Source organism: Cervus elaphus, chromosome 32 (assembly GCF_910594005.1).
Source record: "Cervus elaphus chromosome 32, mCerEla1.1, whole genome shotgun sequence".
Classification (NCBI taxonomy): domain Eukaryota; kingdom Metazoa; phylum Chordata; class Mammalia; order Artiodactyla; family Cervidae; genus Cervus; species Cervus elaphus.
In genome coordinates, this window is record NC_057846.1 from 31028608 (window position 1) to 31047781 (window position 19174).

The following is a 19174-nucleotide window of genomic DNA, read 5'->3' on the forward strand; positions in this document are numbered from 1 at the left end:
TTGATAATTGTGCCATGGAATAAGTGGGTTATAACAGATGATTATGACCGTAAGTGTCCACCAAGGAGCTCTGTCCCAGATTCAGAGGAGAAGCCTCCTCTGACACACCCTCATCCTCCACTGTGAATCTACAGTTTAGGAGGGAGGGGAAGACATACAATGGAACAGTGACCTCAGTTTGAAATTATTTATAAGGAAAGGTTAGAGTGAGTTCTACATATAATGCGCTGTGTGCTTAGTCACTCAGTCATGTCTGACTCTTTGCGACCCTGTGGACGGTAGCCTGCCAGGCTCCTCTGTCCATGGGGATTCTCCAGGCAAGAATCCTGGAGTGGGTTGCCATACCCTCCTCCAGGAGATCTTCCCAACCCAGAGATCAAACCCAGGTCTCCCACATGGCAGGCAGATTCTCTATAATAAAGGGAGTGGTAAAAACATAATATGAGCTGGAGTCGTAAAGAATGGCTTTAAAAATAAAATAAGGGTATTTTTATTGGAGTATACTTTCTGCTGTACAGCAAAGTGAATCAGCTGTATGTGCACTTGTATTGCCTCCCTCTTGGACCTCCCTCCCAAACCCCATCCCAGTCCTGCCCATTTAGGTGACCGCAAAGCACCAAGTTGAGCCCCTGTGCTATTCAGCAGCTTCCCACTAGCGATCTCTGTTATGTATGGTAGTGTATATATATCAATCTCAGTCCCCCAGTTCATCCCACCCACCTCCCCCACCATGTCCTCACCCCTATTCCGTGTCTGTATCTCTCTTCCTGCACTGCAAATAGGTTCATAACGGTAGAGCTAACATTTATGAAGCCTGCCCGGATAGAGCCAGACAAGTGAGGGTCAGACAGATCTGAGTTTTAATGTCAGTCCTGCCACAGACTGTGAACTTAGTCAAGTTACTTGCTTTAAGCTTTGGCTTGTCATCATCCATCAGGTGATGATAATAATATCTTCCAAAGAGTTTGTGAACATGGAACAGTACAGTATTGTCTATAAATGGTAAAAGCACAATTAGTGGTAGATTTTTAAAATATTTATTATTTTACCTCAGAATTATTATATTGTTAGAAAGGTGCAAGGTTACCCTCTTATTTACCTAATTAATTCATAAACAGGAAGGAAAATTAATGCAAATGGTTTCTGATAAACATAAATGTCGAATAGAAATGGCTTAAAAACTACCTGCTACTTAGGATTATGCATTTGATGTTTATAAATTACCTGCTATTTATGACTATCCATTTAATGTTGATTCAATATGAAATTTTAATACATTATTTTTCTCTTATGGTAAAATGTAAAATGTCTTTTCCATGCCAAAAAAAAGAAAAGAATACATAGCCCTTAATCTGAAATCACTCAGGGATGAGAAATTTGGTTAGGGTTATATGTTTATACACACACACATACTTAAAGATTGTTGTATTCTGTTTCATATTTATTGTTCTTTTGTATGTATTTTATACACTTTCTTTGTTTTCCACTTTTTAAATTTCTATTTGGAGTTTTATTGAGATATAGTTGACATATAACATATTGAGGTATACAATGTAATGATTTGATACAGTTTTTAATTGCAAAATAATAACCATATAAGGTTAGTTAACACATCCATCAACTAGTATAATTACAGTTGTGTGCCTGTGTGTATGTATGTGGTGAGAACACTTAATATCTAATTTCTTAGCAACTTTCAGGTATATAATAGAGTGATGTTAATACTGTCACGAAAGTGAAGATTAGATCCCCAGAACTTAAACATCTTATAACTGGAAACTTGTACCCTCTGACCAACTTGTCCCTAATATCCCCATTTCCCAGCCCCTGGCAACCACCACTCTACCTTGTTTCTGTTTTGGCCTTCTTTAGATTTCACATATAAGTGAGATTTATATAGTATTTGTGTTTTTCTTATTTCATTTCACATAATGCTTTTTAGGTCCTTCCATGTTGTCAGAAGAGGCAGACTTTCTTTCTTTTCTGTAGATAAACAATATTCCATTGTATGTGTGTGTGTGTGTGTGTGTATCACATTTTCTGTATTCATTTATCCATCAATAGAGACTTTGGTTGTTTCCATGTCTTGGCTTTTGTGAATAACATAACAGTTAACAAAGGGGTGCAGATGTGTCTTCAAGACAGTGATTTCATTTCGTTTGGATGTATACCCAAATGTGGAATTGCTGGATTATATGTAGTTCTATTTTTAACTTTCTGAGGAACCTCCATACTGTTTTTCATAGTGACTATATTCATTTATAGTCCCACCAACAGTACTAGAATTCCCTTTTTTTCCACGTTCTCATCAACACTCATTATCTCTTGTCTTTTTTTATGATAACCACTCTGATAGGTGTGAGGTGATACCTCACTGTGGTTTTAATTTGCGTTTCCCTGATAATTAGTGATGTTGAGCATCATTTCGTGTACCTGTTGCCTATTTGTATGTCTCCGGAAAAATGTCTGCTCAGGCACTCTGCTCATCTTTTAGTCAGATTTGTTTTTTGCTAGTAAGTTGTATAAGTTCCTTATATATTTTGTATATTAACCTCTTATCCGATATTAGGTTTGCAAATATTTTTTCCTAATTCTATAGGCTACATCTTCATTCTGTTGTTTCCTTTGCTGTACAGAAGCCATATAGTTAGATATAGTCCCATTTGTTTACTTTTGTTTCTATTGCTTGTGCTTTTGGTGTCATACCCCAAAAAAAATTGTTGCCAAAACCAATGTCAAGAAGCATTTTCTCTATGCTTTCTTATAGAAGTTTTACAGTTTCAGATCTTACATTTACATCTTTAATTCACTTGAAGTTAAATTTTGTGAGTGGTATAAGACAGGGGTCAGATTTAATTTATTTGCATGTGAATATCTGATTTTCCCAACACCATTTATTGAAAAGACTGTTTTCCCCCATTGAGTATTCTTGACCCCATTGTCGAATGTTAGTTGACTGTACATGCATGCTTTTATTTCTAGACTCTCTATCCTATTCCATTGATCCCCGTGTCTGTTTCTGTGCCAGTACCATACTGTTTTTATTACTATAGTACTGAAATTTGAAATAAGAGAATGTGATGCCTCCAGCTTTGTTATTATTTTTGAAGATTGCTTTGGCTATCCAACAGTCCTTTGTGGTTCCATCCAAATTTTAGGATTTTTTTTTCCTTTTTTATGAAAAATGTCATTGGCATTCTGACAGGGATTGCACTGAATCTATACATCACTTTGGGTAGCGTGACATTTTTCAAAATTTTATTTTTTCCAATTCAGGAGCATGAGATAGCTTTCCAATTATTTGTGTCTTCTTCAATTTCTTTCATCAATGTCTTATAAATTCTAATGTAGAGATGTTGTGCCTCGTTGAAAGTGCAAGTCACTCAGTTGTGTCTGACTCTTTGCAACCCCATGGACTATACAGTCCATGGAATTCTCTAGGCCAGAATACTGGAGAGGGTAACCTTTCCCTTCTCCAGGGGATCTTCCCAACCCAGGGATTGAACCCAGGTCTCCCGCATTGCAAGTGGATTCTTTACCAGCTGAGCCACAAGGGAAGCCCTTGGTTAAATATTAGTATCTGTCAGTCTAGTTATTCTTTGATAAAACAATGTTTATGAGCATATTCTAGGTGCCAGGTACTATTATAAGCCTGGTGAATGTATTAGTGAACAAGACAGGTAAAGCCCCTACTCTGGAGATACATAGATTCCCAATAAAGGGAGACATAAAAGGATTAGAATATAGAAATGAGTGAAAGATGGATAGATGATACATACATAGGTAGAGATGGTAGATGAATAAAATTGATACATGGTAGATAAACAAGGTGATAAGATTGTAAAACAGAGAATGATATGCTATGGAGGTTGAAGGGGAGAAACTATTTTAGCTTGGAATGTCAAAGGATGCTTCTCTGAAGAAGTTATATTCAAACTGAGAGCTGAGTGACAAGGGCCAGCAGGGGGAAGTGCTTGAGCAAGGGATTAGGAAGGGCATAGTTGCTACTGTAGGAGCCACCTTGGTGTGCTAGAAAGACTGACAAACAGCAAGCATAGCGGAAGCACACAGAAACAAGAGAGTGGGAGAACGTAGACCAGAGAGTGTATTTAAGCATGTGGGCCATGGTAAAGTTGAGATGTAGAAAGAGTAGACACAAAGATACTTAAATCATAATTTTCTCAGGATAAAATTATAAAGTGATGTATGCCTTCACTTCTCTCCCCCCCACCACCCTTTGCATTCTCCTCATCCTTGCCTTTCCTTTGTGTTCTCAGGCTACTGTATAACATGGAGATAGCATTTAGTATATTAAAGGCACAACCTTTGGAGCGGTTACTGAGTAATTGCATTCACTGAACAGGCATGTCTTATCCACATATTGTGCACTAGTTGCTCAGAAAACATAATGATATTAATAATAACATTATTTACAGTAATGCCTAGCATTTAATGAAATTGAATATGTGCTTGTTGCATATAATTTGCATTATCTTGCTTAATCTTCATAATCTTCATGAATGCCTGCAATTATTATACTCATTATCAAATGAGGGAATTGAATTACACATGACAAAGTGTAGTTCTGCCGTTAAATAGCTTTTAGTTCATTAGACAGACATACACTTGAGCTAAATGATTCCAGGCCATGATGGTAGGTGTCACCATGGAGATTTAATGGGAACATAGAAGCGAGTGAGGTGAGAAGAAATGAGAACTGTCTTTTCATTTGACACCCATAACTCCATTGCAAGAGGAATGTGAAGCGAGTTACTCAGGGTCACACAGAGAGCCAGGGTTGTCTATGGGCTTATATTAATATCTCCCGACTTATTGCATTATCCTAGCTAGCTACCACTACTGCCCTTTCTAATGCACAATTGGCTGTTAAGTTACTAAAGGAGTGTATTACCTCTTTTCAGTATTTGTATTCTAAAATGAGACCCTCTAAAGAGTACAATCATTAATACAAAATAGTGCATGGTTATGTGTGACAGGTCAGTTTTGGTTGTCATAACTATGTGGTGTGTCTGTGTGTGTTAGGAGGAGGAGGAGGTGAAAATGTGTGGGAGGCAGGGACAATGGCATGTAGAGTGTGGACATATCCTTCATATCAATGTATTTTTTAATAGGATCTGGAATCAGGACCTGAGAGTGGAACAGATACCACTTCGATAAATCAGACACAAATAAATTTGTCTTCTAACACTGAGTCCGCTGACCCACCGTCTTCCACCCCAGTGGCCAATTCTGGAACCAAACCCAAGTCTACGGTAAGTTATATATGATAACAGTTTCAACATGCAGTGTTGATGATCATCATGTAAGAGTTGACATCTCCTCTATTCAATTTGGAATAAATACTTTTGGATTCTTAGTTGCAGTGACTTGAAATGTTTAACTATAACCCAACAAATGTTATTTTTTTTTGTTTTATAGATGATTACACAAGTACTTTACTAAAATGGGTCATTGCTCTAAAATTATGCAAAATATGGTATTAAATTTTGTTGCTGGATACTTAGAACTTTAAAGAAGCAAGAATGAAAATCTTCAGATGATTTTCCATGTATTATTATTTTGACTACAAAGCTTACCAATGGGAAAATTAATGGATGGATGGATGGATGGAGAGATAGATACATAAACAGATAGATGGATAGATTAAAGGGTAGAGATAGATATATAGTTTCACACATATGATAAGTTTTGTGTGGGTATGTCAAGTGCTTGGTAAAATCTTGGCACAGAAAAAGTACTGAAAAAGTGTAAGCTACTGTCATTATTATTATGATGTTTCATGGACTTTGCAGTGCTACAAAAACAAATGAAAAGAAGAATTACCACATATAGTAGTATAGTACAGTGAATTGTGAATAAAAGACATTTTCCTTTAAATAAAAAAGTTGAACTGCAACAGGAAAGCAGTATTTGACTCTAAAGGTAACATTTATGGAGGAAGTAATTACTACTTCAAATATCTAAAGTCCCAGCGCTCCAAAATAACCTTTCCTAGTTTAGTGAAAATCATAGTGTCGTATTATTTTTTTTTTAATGTCCATGTTAGCTTAACATAGAGAAATGAGTTTGGATTGCTTTTTTTGCCTGCCTTTAAAATAAAAGGCAAATCTGAAATAAAACTCAAAAGAGAATACTCGAGTTTAAAACATACTAGATCTGTTCAGTTGCAAGAATGTCTAGATTACTTTTGATGGAATAAATATTTATTGAACACCTATGATGTGCCATGTGTTATGCTAGATGAAACAGACTTAGAGAGCAATAAAAATATATTCTCTATCTTTAATTATCTCACAGTCTAGCAAAAGAGGAAGGCATGTAAGCAGTGAAATGCAATGACATGCTGCACGTTAGTGCTGTATTTATTGGAAATGGGAAGAACCAATGACATACTACCCAGTGCTATTTCATGGTACATTGAAAAAATAGGGTCTAATATGTATGTCACTGGGCAGACTGCAGTGACATGGGTCTCTCCCTTTCCACAATGAACAGAGAAAGTTGAAATGCAGAATTCAAATAGAAGCCAAACAATCCGATTTTACCACATTCTTATTAAGGGAAAAGATCAAAACCTCTTGAGAGTTTTAGCTTGAAGATTTGGGAAACGTTGGAGCATTGGCTTTATGAACACTGGAAACAGGTGTGGGGCTGACATATGAGAAAGAAATAGAAAGGGAGGTGAATTCCTTTTTTATGGTATTTATGCTTAAATCAGTTTTTAAAGCACCTTTTAATGACCTTTAGAGTGCTATTTTTACTATAACATTTATTCTGTCTTCATCTTTTACTTAGAATAATTACTGTTGGTATCTGCTATTTCTCCCTTGAAATGTATACTTTTTAGTGTGTGGTCACCTTATAATTTGTAAAAATTGCTGCCACTCGGTATACAGTTCCTTAGTCTTTCTTCAGTACTCCCACGTTTATAGATGTGGTCATTTGTTTCTATTGAGGTCTGTACATGTTTTTATGGTAACCATCTTCAGTAAGCTTTCAGAATAAGAAACATAAAGCCATCGGTTTTCCTAGGACTTTAGTCAAATTCTCTAGCTGGCCATGAGAGGTACCCAGAGTGGGAGAGAAACACTCTACTGTCGAAGGCAACTGATTTTTAGGAAATTTCTTAAAGAAAAAGAACAATTAAAAAAGTATCTTGAAAAACAAGCTTTTGTGTTAGCAGAAGGGCCAATTTAATGTGCACGTGTGTTTATTTTTTGCTGGTTTTGGTGTTACTGTTATTTTGAGTATTCCTTTTTAGTAAAGTTAGAAAAGAAGTCTTTTGCCATGGATCAATTTTATGTTTTCAGTTATCCCTAGGTTAAAATATTAGAATGGAGAATTTTACCTATTTTATGAGGTATTAAATACATACTCCCCCTCAATTTTAAGCTTAGGGAATAATGACAGAGTGGCTACTTTGTGAAAAACAGAAAGAACTGCAGAATCCTACAGAGTGGTTGTTTTCACTGTGAACTAAAGTTTCAACTTTAATATTAGGTAGAAACATTAAATTCAAAGAACACCTACTTCAAATATCCACGTAAAATGAACTATATTTCTGCTCCGTGTACTTCTCTCATATTTTTACAGAATGCTTACTTTCATTTCAGAATGATTTAATGTTACGTTTGATTTGCTGCTATGAATCTATTTATAATGGTGACTAACTACCACAAATATTTGGCTTTCCTTTTGTATGTAAGGTCTCTGGATTTCTAAGTGCCAATGCTTCAATAAGATTTCTACTTTTATATTTATTATTAGAAGGGAACCAATGAGTAATCTTCAGATTTTTCATAAATACCATGTATATATATCATGCTGAAAACTGAGCATTCAAGTAGATTTCTGAGATGTATTTGACACACAAAAATTAAAAAGCTAGAAGGTAGGATATCTATTACCAAAAAACACATTATTAAAAACAAGGTCTGGTGCTTAATTTCAAAAATCTCATCCATCTTTCTTTTTTGTTTTTACTAGGTGTAAATGTTTATTTCAGTCCCTACTTCACACATGATGTGCAGCATGTAACTAAAAAGTACATGACTCACGAATAGGTATAAAATGTGATTTACAGTAAAAAGAGGGAACACTCAACTGAAACAGGCACTGAGATGGCTCCAGGTGCAACAATTATCAGAGAAAAAATTCTCATCCATTTCTTACTTCTTTGTTTTGTTCCTTTGAGGCAGTCTCGTAATGCCTCTCACACTAGACACTTATGCAAACAACCCATGTGTAGTCATATCATCTTTATGTAGGGCTTTCATCCACTGCAGAACAGTATTCTGACATCCTCTGACCAGGATAAATGGTTGCTTGACTTGTTCCTGCACTACATAGTATAGGATTGTTATATGAAAGATTTTAAAGTTGTGCACAAAAACCCCAGAAATATTGTTGTGGTTGTTGTTTCACTTAAAGCTGCTGATCAGTATAGGTGGTCATTAAATTTTTGTTAATCACTATTAACCTATCTTTCAATTCATTAATCCTTTAGTCAGCTTTGTCTAACCTACTATTTAATCCACACTGAGCTCTTTAGTTACTGTATTTTTCAGTACTAAAATTTCTGTTCAATTCTTCTTTTTTTTAACATTGAGGTAAAACTCATGTACCAAACAATTCACCACTGTGCTTCTTGGGTATGTGTATACCTTCTTTAGAGAAATGTTTATGCAAGCCTTTTGCCTTTTTAAAGACTAGGTTTTTCCTCTGTTATTGAGTTGTAAGAGTTCTTTATATATTCTGAATATATGAAGAAAGAGGCCAAGCCTGAGATAAGAAAAACCACAGATTTTATTTGTAAAGTAACTACTGCTGGAACAGGGAGGGTGTTCTGAGCTATGCAGTAACATCAGCTTCATAGAAAAACAATCTCCCTCGTTGCCATGTGATAGAATTCCCACAGCCACAGAATTGAGAACCTCAATCATCTGGGGCATTTTGGAACCCCAGCTTTAAGTGTATCTTCAACTATCAAAAGGAATGTTGGAAGATATTGGCATTCATATTAGAGTGTATTGAACACTGGAATCACAAAATAAACCCTTCTTTGAAGACATCAAAAACAGCAGAAATTATTAACCTTCATTACTGTAATTGCTGCAGTGTGAAAATAGACAGATATATCTTATTCCAGCTCAGTCTGGCAACAGTAGCTCTACTTCCACAGACCAAATACAACCCTAATCTTTTCATCATTACTACCAACGTAGCCCACAATGCGGGAGACCTGGATTCCATCCCTGGGTTGGGAAGATCCCTTGGAGAAGGGAAAGGCTACCCATTCCAGTGTTCTGGCCTGGAGAATTCCATGGGCTTTATAGTCCATGTGGCTGCAAAGACTGAGCAAATTTCACTTTCAGCAAAGTAGCAATGAGATAGATAAGGGTGGAGACACAGCTCATGGAGGGGGTGGGAGCTGAGGGTAGATAGAATGCCACACAGCCAGGGACTGCCGACTCGCCCAAGGATGGTTCAGAGTAAGTCCTACCTAAATACTACTGAAGGGTGACCGAAATAAAGCTTCAAGAGTATGTCCTGACTGCAAGTTCATGGTCATTTCTAGGTGACTTTAAAAAAGAAGGAACTCCAGTGCCACAGTCAACCTGATATTTTAGCTGCTTTCATCAACAGTTCCAAAGACTGCATGATCATTGTAACCTATCCTTGAAGAAAAAAAAAAAAAACAACTCTCACTGTATCTCTGAAACACAACTGTGAGGCACTTATATAAATCTGTTTTTTTCTTCTCCTCTATTTTGCATAATAGAAGCAAACAGTAATCTGGGAGTTTTACATTCACTTGTCAATAGTATTGTCCTCCCTAAAAAGCATGAGTGTTTTGAAATAGAGGTAAAAAAGGAGGGTGATGACTTTGTATATGAATTTTGACTTGATGTTATTTTTAATGAATGCTATTAACATTTAAGCCATTTAAAAACAGGATCTTATTTTTTCCTTTTTTCATCCAATGTGATATGGTCTAATCTGCTATGCAACTATAAAATGTTGTTGGCATTTGTCCTAATTATATAGCATATTAAGGAAATTAAAACTGATTCAAGAAAGAAAAGAAAAATTATCAGAGATTCCCCATAAAACTTCCAATGTAAACCGCATTTTATACAAATTGTAATCACACCTCTCATACATATGATTATTAATCTAAAGGCATTATGCATGTGACATATTATTAACATATGGTAGGCAGTAAAACTGAAAAACAGTCTGTAGATTCAGGAGTTCAAATCACATCCTTTTCAAGGATCATTTAAAACTCAATTCATATGCAAAATTTTAGGTCTCTATTTTGTTTTTACCAAGATATTATTCTGTATTTTTGCTCAAGTGATTATCAGGTTTTTAAACAAAGCTAGTAATTTTCTCTAATGCTGTCCACTATTTAAAACAAAGGGATGAAACATTAACTTTTTTTTGCAAATAGGAACTGCAAATACTCCTTTTTACTGATTTCTTAGAGGGAAAATACATAAAATTACTAGAATTTAAATGTTGTTTCATAATGTCACTTATGGTAAGTAAGGCAAATAGCACAGTAAAAGAAAAAATAACCACGCAGAATTTGTAAAGAGAGTTTAGTCAATTCTTCTGAAACATCAAAAAATTTGAATTAGTAAACTTTACCACTTTGTGAACAAAAATGTAATGGTCTTAGAAAAATGCCTTTGATTGTAATGCTTTTGAATGTGACAATTTAATTTTGACCTAGCTAAGCAATAACATTCAAGTATGTGGATTTTTAAAGTATTTTTCTTTGTTCACTAAGATCCTCATTGTTTATGAGAAAAAAAAATAAGGCAAATTTTATAGCGTTTTTAAGGAAAAATGAGCCACAAGAGAGCTGAGGAAAAAATGTTTCTAAAAAGGAAATCATTCTGTGATTATTACAATGAGATATTTCTTAACATAGAGGATTCTATTCACGTATTCTGGATTTTGAAATTATAAATAAATATTAATTCATTAAGCTTGGCTTTGAAAAATAGAAACATTTTTATAACCATTTACTTTTCTACTTAAAATTATTCAAAATTCTCTCATTTCTTGTGCTTGAAGTTACTGACATCTGTTTCCATTCCAGATGCATGTTAATTCCTGATAGTATTGTTTGGGATGGGTTATTTGATCTCCACAATAACTTCATGTAAGATTTTTCACTTTGAATCTAGGAGTTTCACTGTGCCAAGAATAAGTGTAACTTGCATCCAGATATACTAATCCTTCATACTAAAGTCTGAGCACATGGTATTTATGTCATTTTTTTTTAATTGGAAAATTTGTTTTTCTATCTTGTTCATATTTCATTTATAATAACCTGGTTAATTAGACATCTGGAGCAGAATTCCTACAACTAGAAGAAAGATGGGGGAAAATGTAACATATAAATGAGGACACAGTTAAAATTGAATAGACTCCAGTAGGGCAAGAAACAGTAAAAAAAAAAAAATTTCTACAACCTAAGATTTGGTCATATGAATAGTACTTTTGTATGTTATCATCATTACAATGAGAAAAATTTAGTTTTTCCATGTGCTGATGTTACTTCTCGAATCCAGCTCATATTTTCATCCAAGAGAAATAACAACTTCCAGTTATTTCTGGGCAATGTAAAATGGCAAGCCAACAGCATGCCACATCACAGCAACCAAGAATATAATTCATAGCACTGAGCAGTAATAATAACCTGTAAGCCTTTTTCACAGCACTTCCTTCATTTCAAACTGAGTTGTCCCCGAGTTCTAATTGCATATGCAGTGTTTCCATTCTTTTTGTAATTCCTTACTTTGATTTTTGATTGATAATTAATGCTGCCCCTGATGTTTGATGGCCTCCTTGATGCTCACTTCAACAGTCAGTTGAAATGTTTAACTGGATTTTCCATGTGAATATTCAGTAGCTTTTACACTAAATTTACACAGAGAATTTTCATAACTATGGTTTTGAGCTATCTACCACAAACCAGATTTCTAAATGAAAAAGTAAAAACAGCCACAGAGCATTTGTGTATTCTGAACATCACCCATCTAAACAGTTGGAGTCATGTAACAAAAATATGAAAATAAGGGAGTTGTTTACTCTTTATCTTCATGGAGTCCTAAGACACAATCACTTGAAAACTACCAGTGTTCTTGATATTCTGGTTAGTTAATGAGCATTTTGTATGTTACTTTCTTGTTTTTGAATGAAATGAATAGTTCATATTCCTTACATTATTGTTGCCACTCTCACTTTTCAGTGACTCTTTATTCTTTCCACTGTGACAACTTGGTGTAAGGGAGGCACCTTCTGGATTATTAAACACCTTCGAAAGAAAGTCAGTGGACTCTCGTGAAAACGGGGCTTCCCAAGTGGCACTAACGGTAAAGAACCCGCCTGCCAGTGCAGGAGATATAAGAGACAGGTTTCGATCCTTAAGTTGGGAAGATCCCCTGGAGGAGGGCATGGCAACCCACTCCAGTATTCTTGCCTGGAGAATCCCATGGATAGAGTAGCCTAGTGGGCAACAGTCCACGGGGTCACACAGAGTCGGACAGGTTTGAAGAGATTTAGTGGCAGCAGCAGCTCATGAAAACAATTCCAGTTACTTCCTTTTTACCATAGATTGCTTTGTCCATTTTATTTTGTTGTGGTTCTGTTGGCTCATTTTGAAAGCCCTACCTTTATATAAATACTATGATACTGAATGGGCATTACCAAACTAGTCATACTGTGAAATGCAGAGAATCACACAAACAAGGAAATACTAATAATAAATCAGTGCTGTTCAGACTGCGCTCTGGGCACCCTTGAAACTGCCTTCCTCCATCTGTCCCAGCCAGACTTACTTTCATCCCTCTTATATATCAGCCTTCAATCCGTAGCATTAAGGTTGTTTACATCCTGGGTGAGGAAAATGTTGGAGAATTTTTTTCTTGGGTCCAGATAGCCTCTGATATATGTCTACTTTATATCCAAGATCATCCTGGTAAAGCTGAACTTTAACCCAGAACTTCTCTGCTGCTCCGGCAACACTTTCACTCACTAAGTTTCATCATCACTGAGTCCTGAGCTTGGGTGCCAATCAGAGACACAAAGGTGGGAGAGAGCAGGCTGTGGATCAGAGCAACTCACCTTAGCCTGGGTCTGGAATTCTGCTGGTTCAGATCATTAAATTCTCTATTTCAGACACTGAACTGTAGATAGATAGTTTTACTTTTAAAAAAACTGTCTATTGGGGAGTTAAGTCAGAATTTTAAGTAACTGTTATGAGATTAAAACATTTAGAACTCAGAGCTAGTAGAATTTCTATGTAAATGTGTTTCCTAAGCAAATTTAAATTTTATGTTTTGAATTTTGTGAATATATCAAAATTGTGCAATCATTTCCCTACTGATAGCACGTTTGTAGTTTTTTCTGTATTAAATACAATATTATATAACACTATAAAGAATAGTTCTAAATATATTTTTGTCTGCATTTCTAATATTCTCTCATGTAGTTTCATACTAAAAAGGGCTCACATATTTGTTAAAGAGTAATTTTCTATTTCTCCTAATATTGAACTTTTAAAGTATTTATTAGATATTTGAACATCTTAGTCAGAATGTAAAAAAATTTACTAGCCATGTGTAATAAATCTAAAAGATGTATTCATGTCTTATGAAATTATTCTACATTTTATTAAACAAAAGCCTTTCTAATTTGTGATGTAGCTGAGCTTGAATACTATTAATGTTATAAACATTAATGTTACAAAACTTAATTCTTTTTTTTTTTCCCAAAAATACCCATAAGAACTCACTATGGACATGTGTAAACCATTGTGCTAGGTGGTAGGATAGAATAGGCCAGGTTAGGCTCCTGTGGACCTCATGTTGTAGTTGACACATCACCTTCTCCGTGTCTGAAGGATCCCATTGAGGTTCCTCTAACCAGCCTTGAAATGAGAACAGGCTCCCTACTGACCTTTCCTTGTAGAAAAGGACTCATAGAACCCCAAATCCCTCTCCAAAATCACTTTTCCCCAAATGTTCTGATTCTTCATCCTATTAGATCCTTTAGGGGTTAGGGGAGATTGAGAGTTCTCTAATGCATTCTCCTCCAAATCTTTTTACAAGATCTACATTTTTTTTTTTTTCCTGTATCACAACTCACTTTGATATTGAATCTGTCACCTTAGGGTTTAAGTCAGAACTTCAGCTTTAACATCCTGTCACACAGATCGGTGTCTGATGAGCTGTGATGATGGCTGCCAGGGCAGCACAATTCTTCGCTGCTGCTGAATGAAAAGTAAGAACACTGAGCAAGATAAAACCACAGATTCAAGGTTATGGTGGTACCTTCTTGTCGTTCTCTGAAACTGTATTCAGACAAGTCTAAAGACCGGTAGGCACACACCCAAATGGGGTGAATACCACTTTTCAGTTCCTTGATTGGCCCAGCTAAAGGCAGAACCTCATAGACCCTAAAGGAGGGGAAGCTATTTAAAAAATGGGTTTTCCTTAAAAACATCAAGTCAGAAAACATGCTGATCAGAGAGCACATTAAAATACTCCAACATGGTTTGTATGTTGACAGACAGTTGAGCTGTTGTTGTTTGTTGTTCAGCCACTAAGTTGTATCCGACTCTTTACGACCCCATGGACTGCAGCACACCAGGTCTCCGTGTCCTTCACTATCTCCCGGCGTTTGCTCAAACTCATGTCCGTTGAGTCAGTGATACCAATTGAGCTGTAAGATTAACAAATTTGAACACAATTTTAAAAATGAGTGATGCCAAAGGTTTAAAATAAATAATTGTATTCTTGCAGAGAGGTAAAATGTAAATGTTTAGCCGTTTGCCTAGACTTTTACTTTTTTCTACTTTGCGGGTCTACATGGCATAATTTTTTTTGTCTGTTGGAGGGCTTAATTTCTTTTTCAGCTCCAAGAAGTACTGAAGAAACACCCTTCCACATGAGTTCATTTCTTGGGAACTGTGGTGGGGAAGAGGTCTAATGCAGTGACAAGGGATGAACCCTGCCTGGCAGAGCTACTGGACATTTAGTTTGGGGCTGAACTCTAGAAATGCAAGTAGCTTCTTGGCATAAAGAAGGATGGGTTTCAGCAATAAGTACACTTATTGGGTCTCAAATGGTCAGATCAAGCATGGATGGAGGGAATTAGGTCAGTCTAACTTAGTGGAGGGACTTACCTGGTAGTTCAGCTGGTAAAGAATCTGCCTGCAGTGCAGGAGACCTCGGCTCGATTCCTGGGTGGGAAAGATTCCCTGGAGAAGGGATAGGCTACCCACTCCAGTATTCTTGGGCTTCCCTGGTGCCTCAGGTGGTTAAGAATCTGCCTGCAATGCAGGAGACCTGGGTTTGATCCATGGGTTGGGAAGATCCCATAGAGGAGGGCACAGCAACCCACTCCAGTATTCTTCCCTGGAGAATCCCATGGACAGAGGAGCTTGGCAGGCTACAATCCGTGGGGTCACAAAGAGTTGGACACAACTGAGTGACTAAGCACAACACAGCACAACTTAATGGAATAAATGGATATATTCTGACTTAGAAACTGCCTGGGTGGCAGGAATTGACCCCAAGGATACCTGCTTATATTCAGACTCAGATTGAAGGACTATTTTTCTTAAGTGTTTGAAGCAATAAGATACTAAATGTAATTTTTTTCTTACCAATTACCTGAAAGCTTTCATTAATATATTACTGTCAAGTCAGAAAATAATTATATGGCAAAAACTATATGAATCCATTTAAAAGCAAAAGACACAAAATTTAAATCACTTCAGTATTTTTTATTAGTTACCATCATATATTTATTATTTTCCACAATTATCCTAGCATATTTCTGAATTACACAGAATAAATATTACTCATTAACTGGTTTGAAGAATATTGTCATTGAGGATTATCCATAATTCTGTTTGCTGTACCAATTGGAAGGGACATTAAAAGGACATGAAGTATATGCTCCCCTGTGTCTTTTCAGTTCAGTTCAGTTCAGTTCAGTTCAGTTCAAACTGTTAGTAAGTTAAGCACATAGGAAAATTCTGTTACTCTTTCAGGCTAATGTAGGACTTTTTTAAAGATTTGTAAATAAAATTATATATAAATATATAAAGAGATATATAATTCTCTATGGAAGAATATTTTCATGTTTTTTAAATTATGTTTCTATATAATGCATTTTATAGTACACAAGAACTTTCCTCCACCCCAAACAGATATTTTAGAGAAAATTATAATGCAGTTAATATATTTCTGGGACATAAATTTGAGTACCATATATATTATTTTAGAATATTATTTTTACTCCAAGAGAAAATGAATACACTACTGACTTAAAATTCTATCTAGAGATAATTATTGGGTCTTTCAAAGGACTTTCTTCTTTAATGAGAAAATAATACAGGTAGGCTCTTATGAGTACTCAAGTTACTGTTCTTGGGATTAGGAAATCTTATACCTTGAAACAAATAAATTATACAAAAAATTAACACATTGAAATAGTCATCCTTAAACCTTTGAACAGCTTGGTGATTGCCGTGTCTTGCTTTTTGTTTTCCTGTTTGCGTTCTTGTTTTCTTTTTTCCTTTCAGAATGCTGCCATCTTCTGGTCAAATTTTGTATCACTTCATACACAAAATAGGAGACACACTATGAGGCAATTAGGTTGTATAAATTCACCTTTTATCATTAGGAGTCACTTATTTAAGATTTGTACTTCCAACGCTCCAAAGCCAGAGAACTTTAAGTGACTTTTCAGGAACTTTAAGAATTCACCGAGGATATTTGAGGACTTGCAGTGCTATCCAGAAGTGTATGTTGCACAATAGATTCGAAAAGTACAGATAAGACCAAGTATCTTGAGGGAATATTTGTTGTATTTCTGTAAGGATCTATGGCTTAGATTAACTGAGCAATTTTTATATATATTTGATGTTGCCTCTCTACAAAATTTTATTGGTTCCCTTGAAAAATATTTTATAGTGTTTTATAAACACCATTAATAAATGTCCTCCTCACAACAGAGAATTCTTGTGGCAGACGTGTCTTCTTGTCATAGAGTTGTTCATATTTTTAACTTCTTTTAGAGTGGTTCATTAAACGATATGTAATTTAAAGGGCTAGATTTGATACATGTACGATTACTTCCTACTTCTACTAGTTTCTACTCCTTCTCATTGCTTCCTTGAACAAAAAGTGGAGTTCTTACATGTACCAATATCTCTATCATAGGCACTGAAAATGCAAAGCATGCAATTTAGTGGGTTCTTTTGAGCGAAGCCCTAAAAATTCTTCATTGTACCACACTGGATAACCAACTTATCCACCAGAAGCATCTTCATCTACCAAAACCAAAAGCTGAAAAATCACAGTGCAAGAGTTTGGAACAACTAAAAGACTCATTAGCTACTTTTTTTGTCACTGATGGCTTCTACCAGATTTTCATTTTTTTCCTCCCATGTTACTTACAATCTTCTGACACACATAATCCACACTGAATAGCCGTGAAATCAGCCACAGTCATCCATATTTAACAGGTGGAGAATCTTTACACACTGAGTTGAGATCCGCTGACTTGAGTCACGTGACAAGAAGTAGGATTAAATATTGGCTGAAAAGACCAGTCTTGTCTTAACTTCCCGTCACATGGAAGACTTCAGTAGGTAAGAGCAGGCAGTTACTTTGTCAGAGCTTCAGAATGATATCATGAGACAGAATTCTCAAGGAAGATGAAGTTGTCCTAACAACTCTAGATTTCCACCCCAGTGCTAGTTATATGAATCCATAAAACAAAGCATGCCTCCTGTCTCCCACACACTGACCTGCCTTATTTCTTAACATTTCTAACTCTATTATCCCCAAATCACACTTTCTATTCTAATGATTTTGTCTTCCTCGTGTTCAAAAATTGCCTGATGAGTAGGGTGGTCATGGTCGGGGAGAAGGGGAAGCAAAGGGTGCTGGGCTTCAGATGAGGGTGTGACTGGGGGGGGGGTCCCCAAGCCTTCTCAGTGCCAGGTCCCGGGGAAGGCTGCCTGTGGAGGAGGACCTAGAGGCAGTAGGAACACAGGTTATTGTCTAGTCACCCAATCGTGTCTGACTCTTGCAACCCTATGGATTGGGATTTCCCAGGCAAGAATACTCTGTCCGTGCATGTTAAGTCACTTCAGTCCTGTCCGATTCTGTGCAACCCTAGGAACTGCAGCCTGCCAGGCTCCTCTGTCCATAGGATTCCCCAAGCAAGGATACTGGAGTGGGTTGTCGTTTCCTCTCTCCAGGGGAATCTTCCCAACCCAGTGATCAAACACACATCTTTTGCCCACGTCTCTGGCATTGCAGGCAAGTTCTTTACCTCTGAGCCACGGGGAAAGTCACACCCTTACTAACAGTCCCAGCTGGGGCAGCACCCCATTGTCTTCTGCCTTATTAAAGGAAAACAGGGAAGTGATTGCATGCATTGTTGAATGGAGTTTACAGGGTGGTGTAAAAATCCTCTTCATATTCTCTATAAGAGAAGGTAGGAGCCACTGCACAGACAGCATAAGAATGAATGGGATCAGTTAGTTCCTCACAGCGAAACCATGTCTTCACCCAGAAGACACCTGAAGACTACATGGGAACATCTTTCTTCTTTTTGATAATTTTTCTTAGAGCAGTGGCTAGAATACAATTTAAATCTTTCCAGTGTTCCTGCTGGCAAAAATAATTAGGAGAAAATTAGATGAGAATCCACAAGCCACTCTAATAAGAATCCTAGATATCAATATTTCCTGATATTTTTAAGTTAACAATATGTATATAATACACAGTATTGTTGCAGGAAGGAGGAACCCTTCCAGGGCCCGAAACTGGGCTCTTGTCTGACACTTGGAAATGAATTGTCCGAGGAGACACATGTGGTGACAAAGCAAGAGATTTTATTGGGAAAGGGTGCCCGGGTGGAGAGCAGGAGGGTCAGGGAACCCAGGAGAACAGCTCTGCCACGTGGCTCACAGTCTCAGGGTTTTATGGTGATGGGATTAGTTTCCGGGTTGTCTTCAGCCAATCATTCTGACTCAGAGTCCTTCCTGGTGGTGCACGCCTTGTTCAGCCAAGATGGATGCCAGAGAGAAGGATTCTGGGAGGTGGTTGGA

At 36.5% G+C, this 19174-nt stretch overlaps 1 protein-coding gene across 7 annotated transcripts in view; it reads left to right on the forward strand.

Moving 5' to 3' along the window:
- The window catches only part of DLC1 (DLC1 Rho GTPase activating protein), a 412922-nt gene that overhangs the window by 121910 nt on the left and 271838 nt on the right, over positions 1 to 19174 (forward strand). For all 7 annotated transcript variants that reach the window (XR_006339272.1, XM_043893661.1, XM_043893671.1 and 4 more), the window contains one exon: positions 5133 to 5273. Coding sequence is in view for 6 of the 7 variants with exons in the window: in XM_043893661.1 (XP_043749596.1) it covers positions 5133 to 5273 (141 nt within the window). In the remaining variant the exon portion in view is untranslated. The remainder of the gene's footprint in view (positions 1 to 5132; positions 5274 to 19174) is intronic.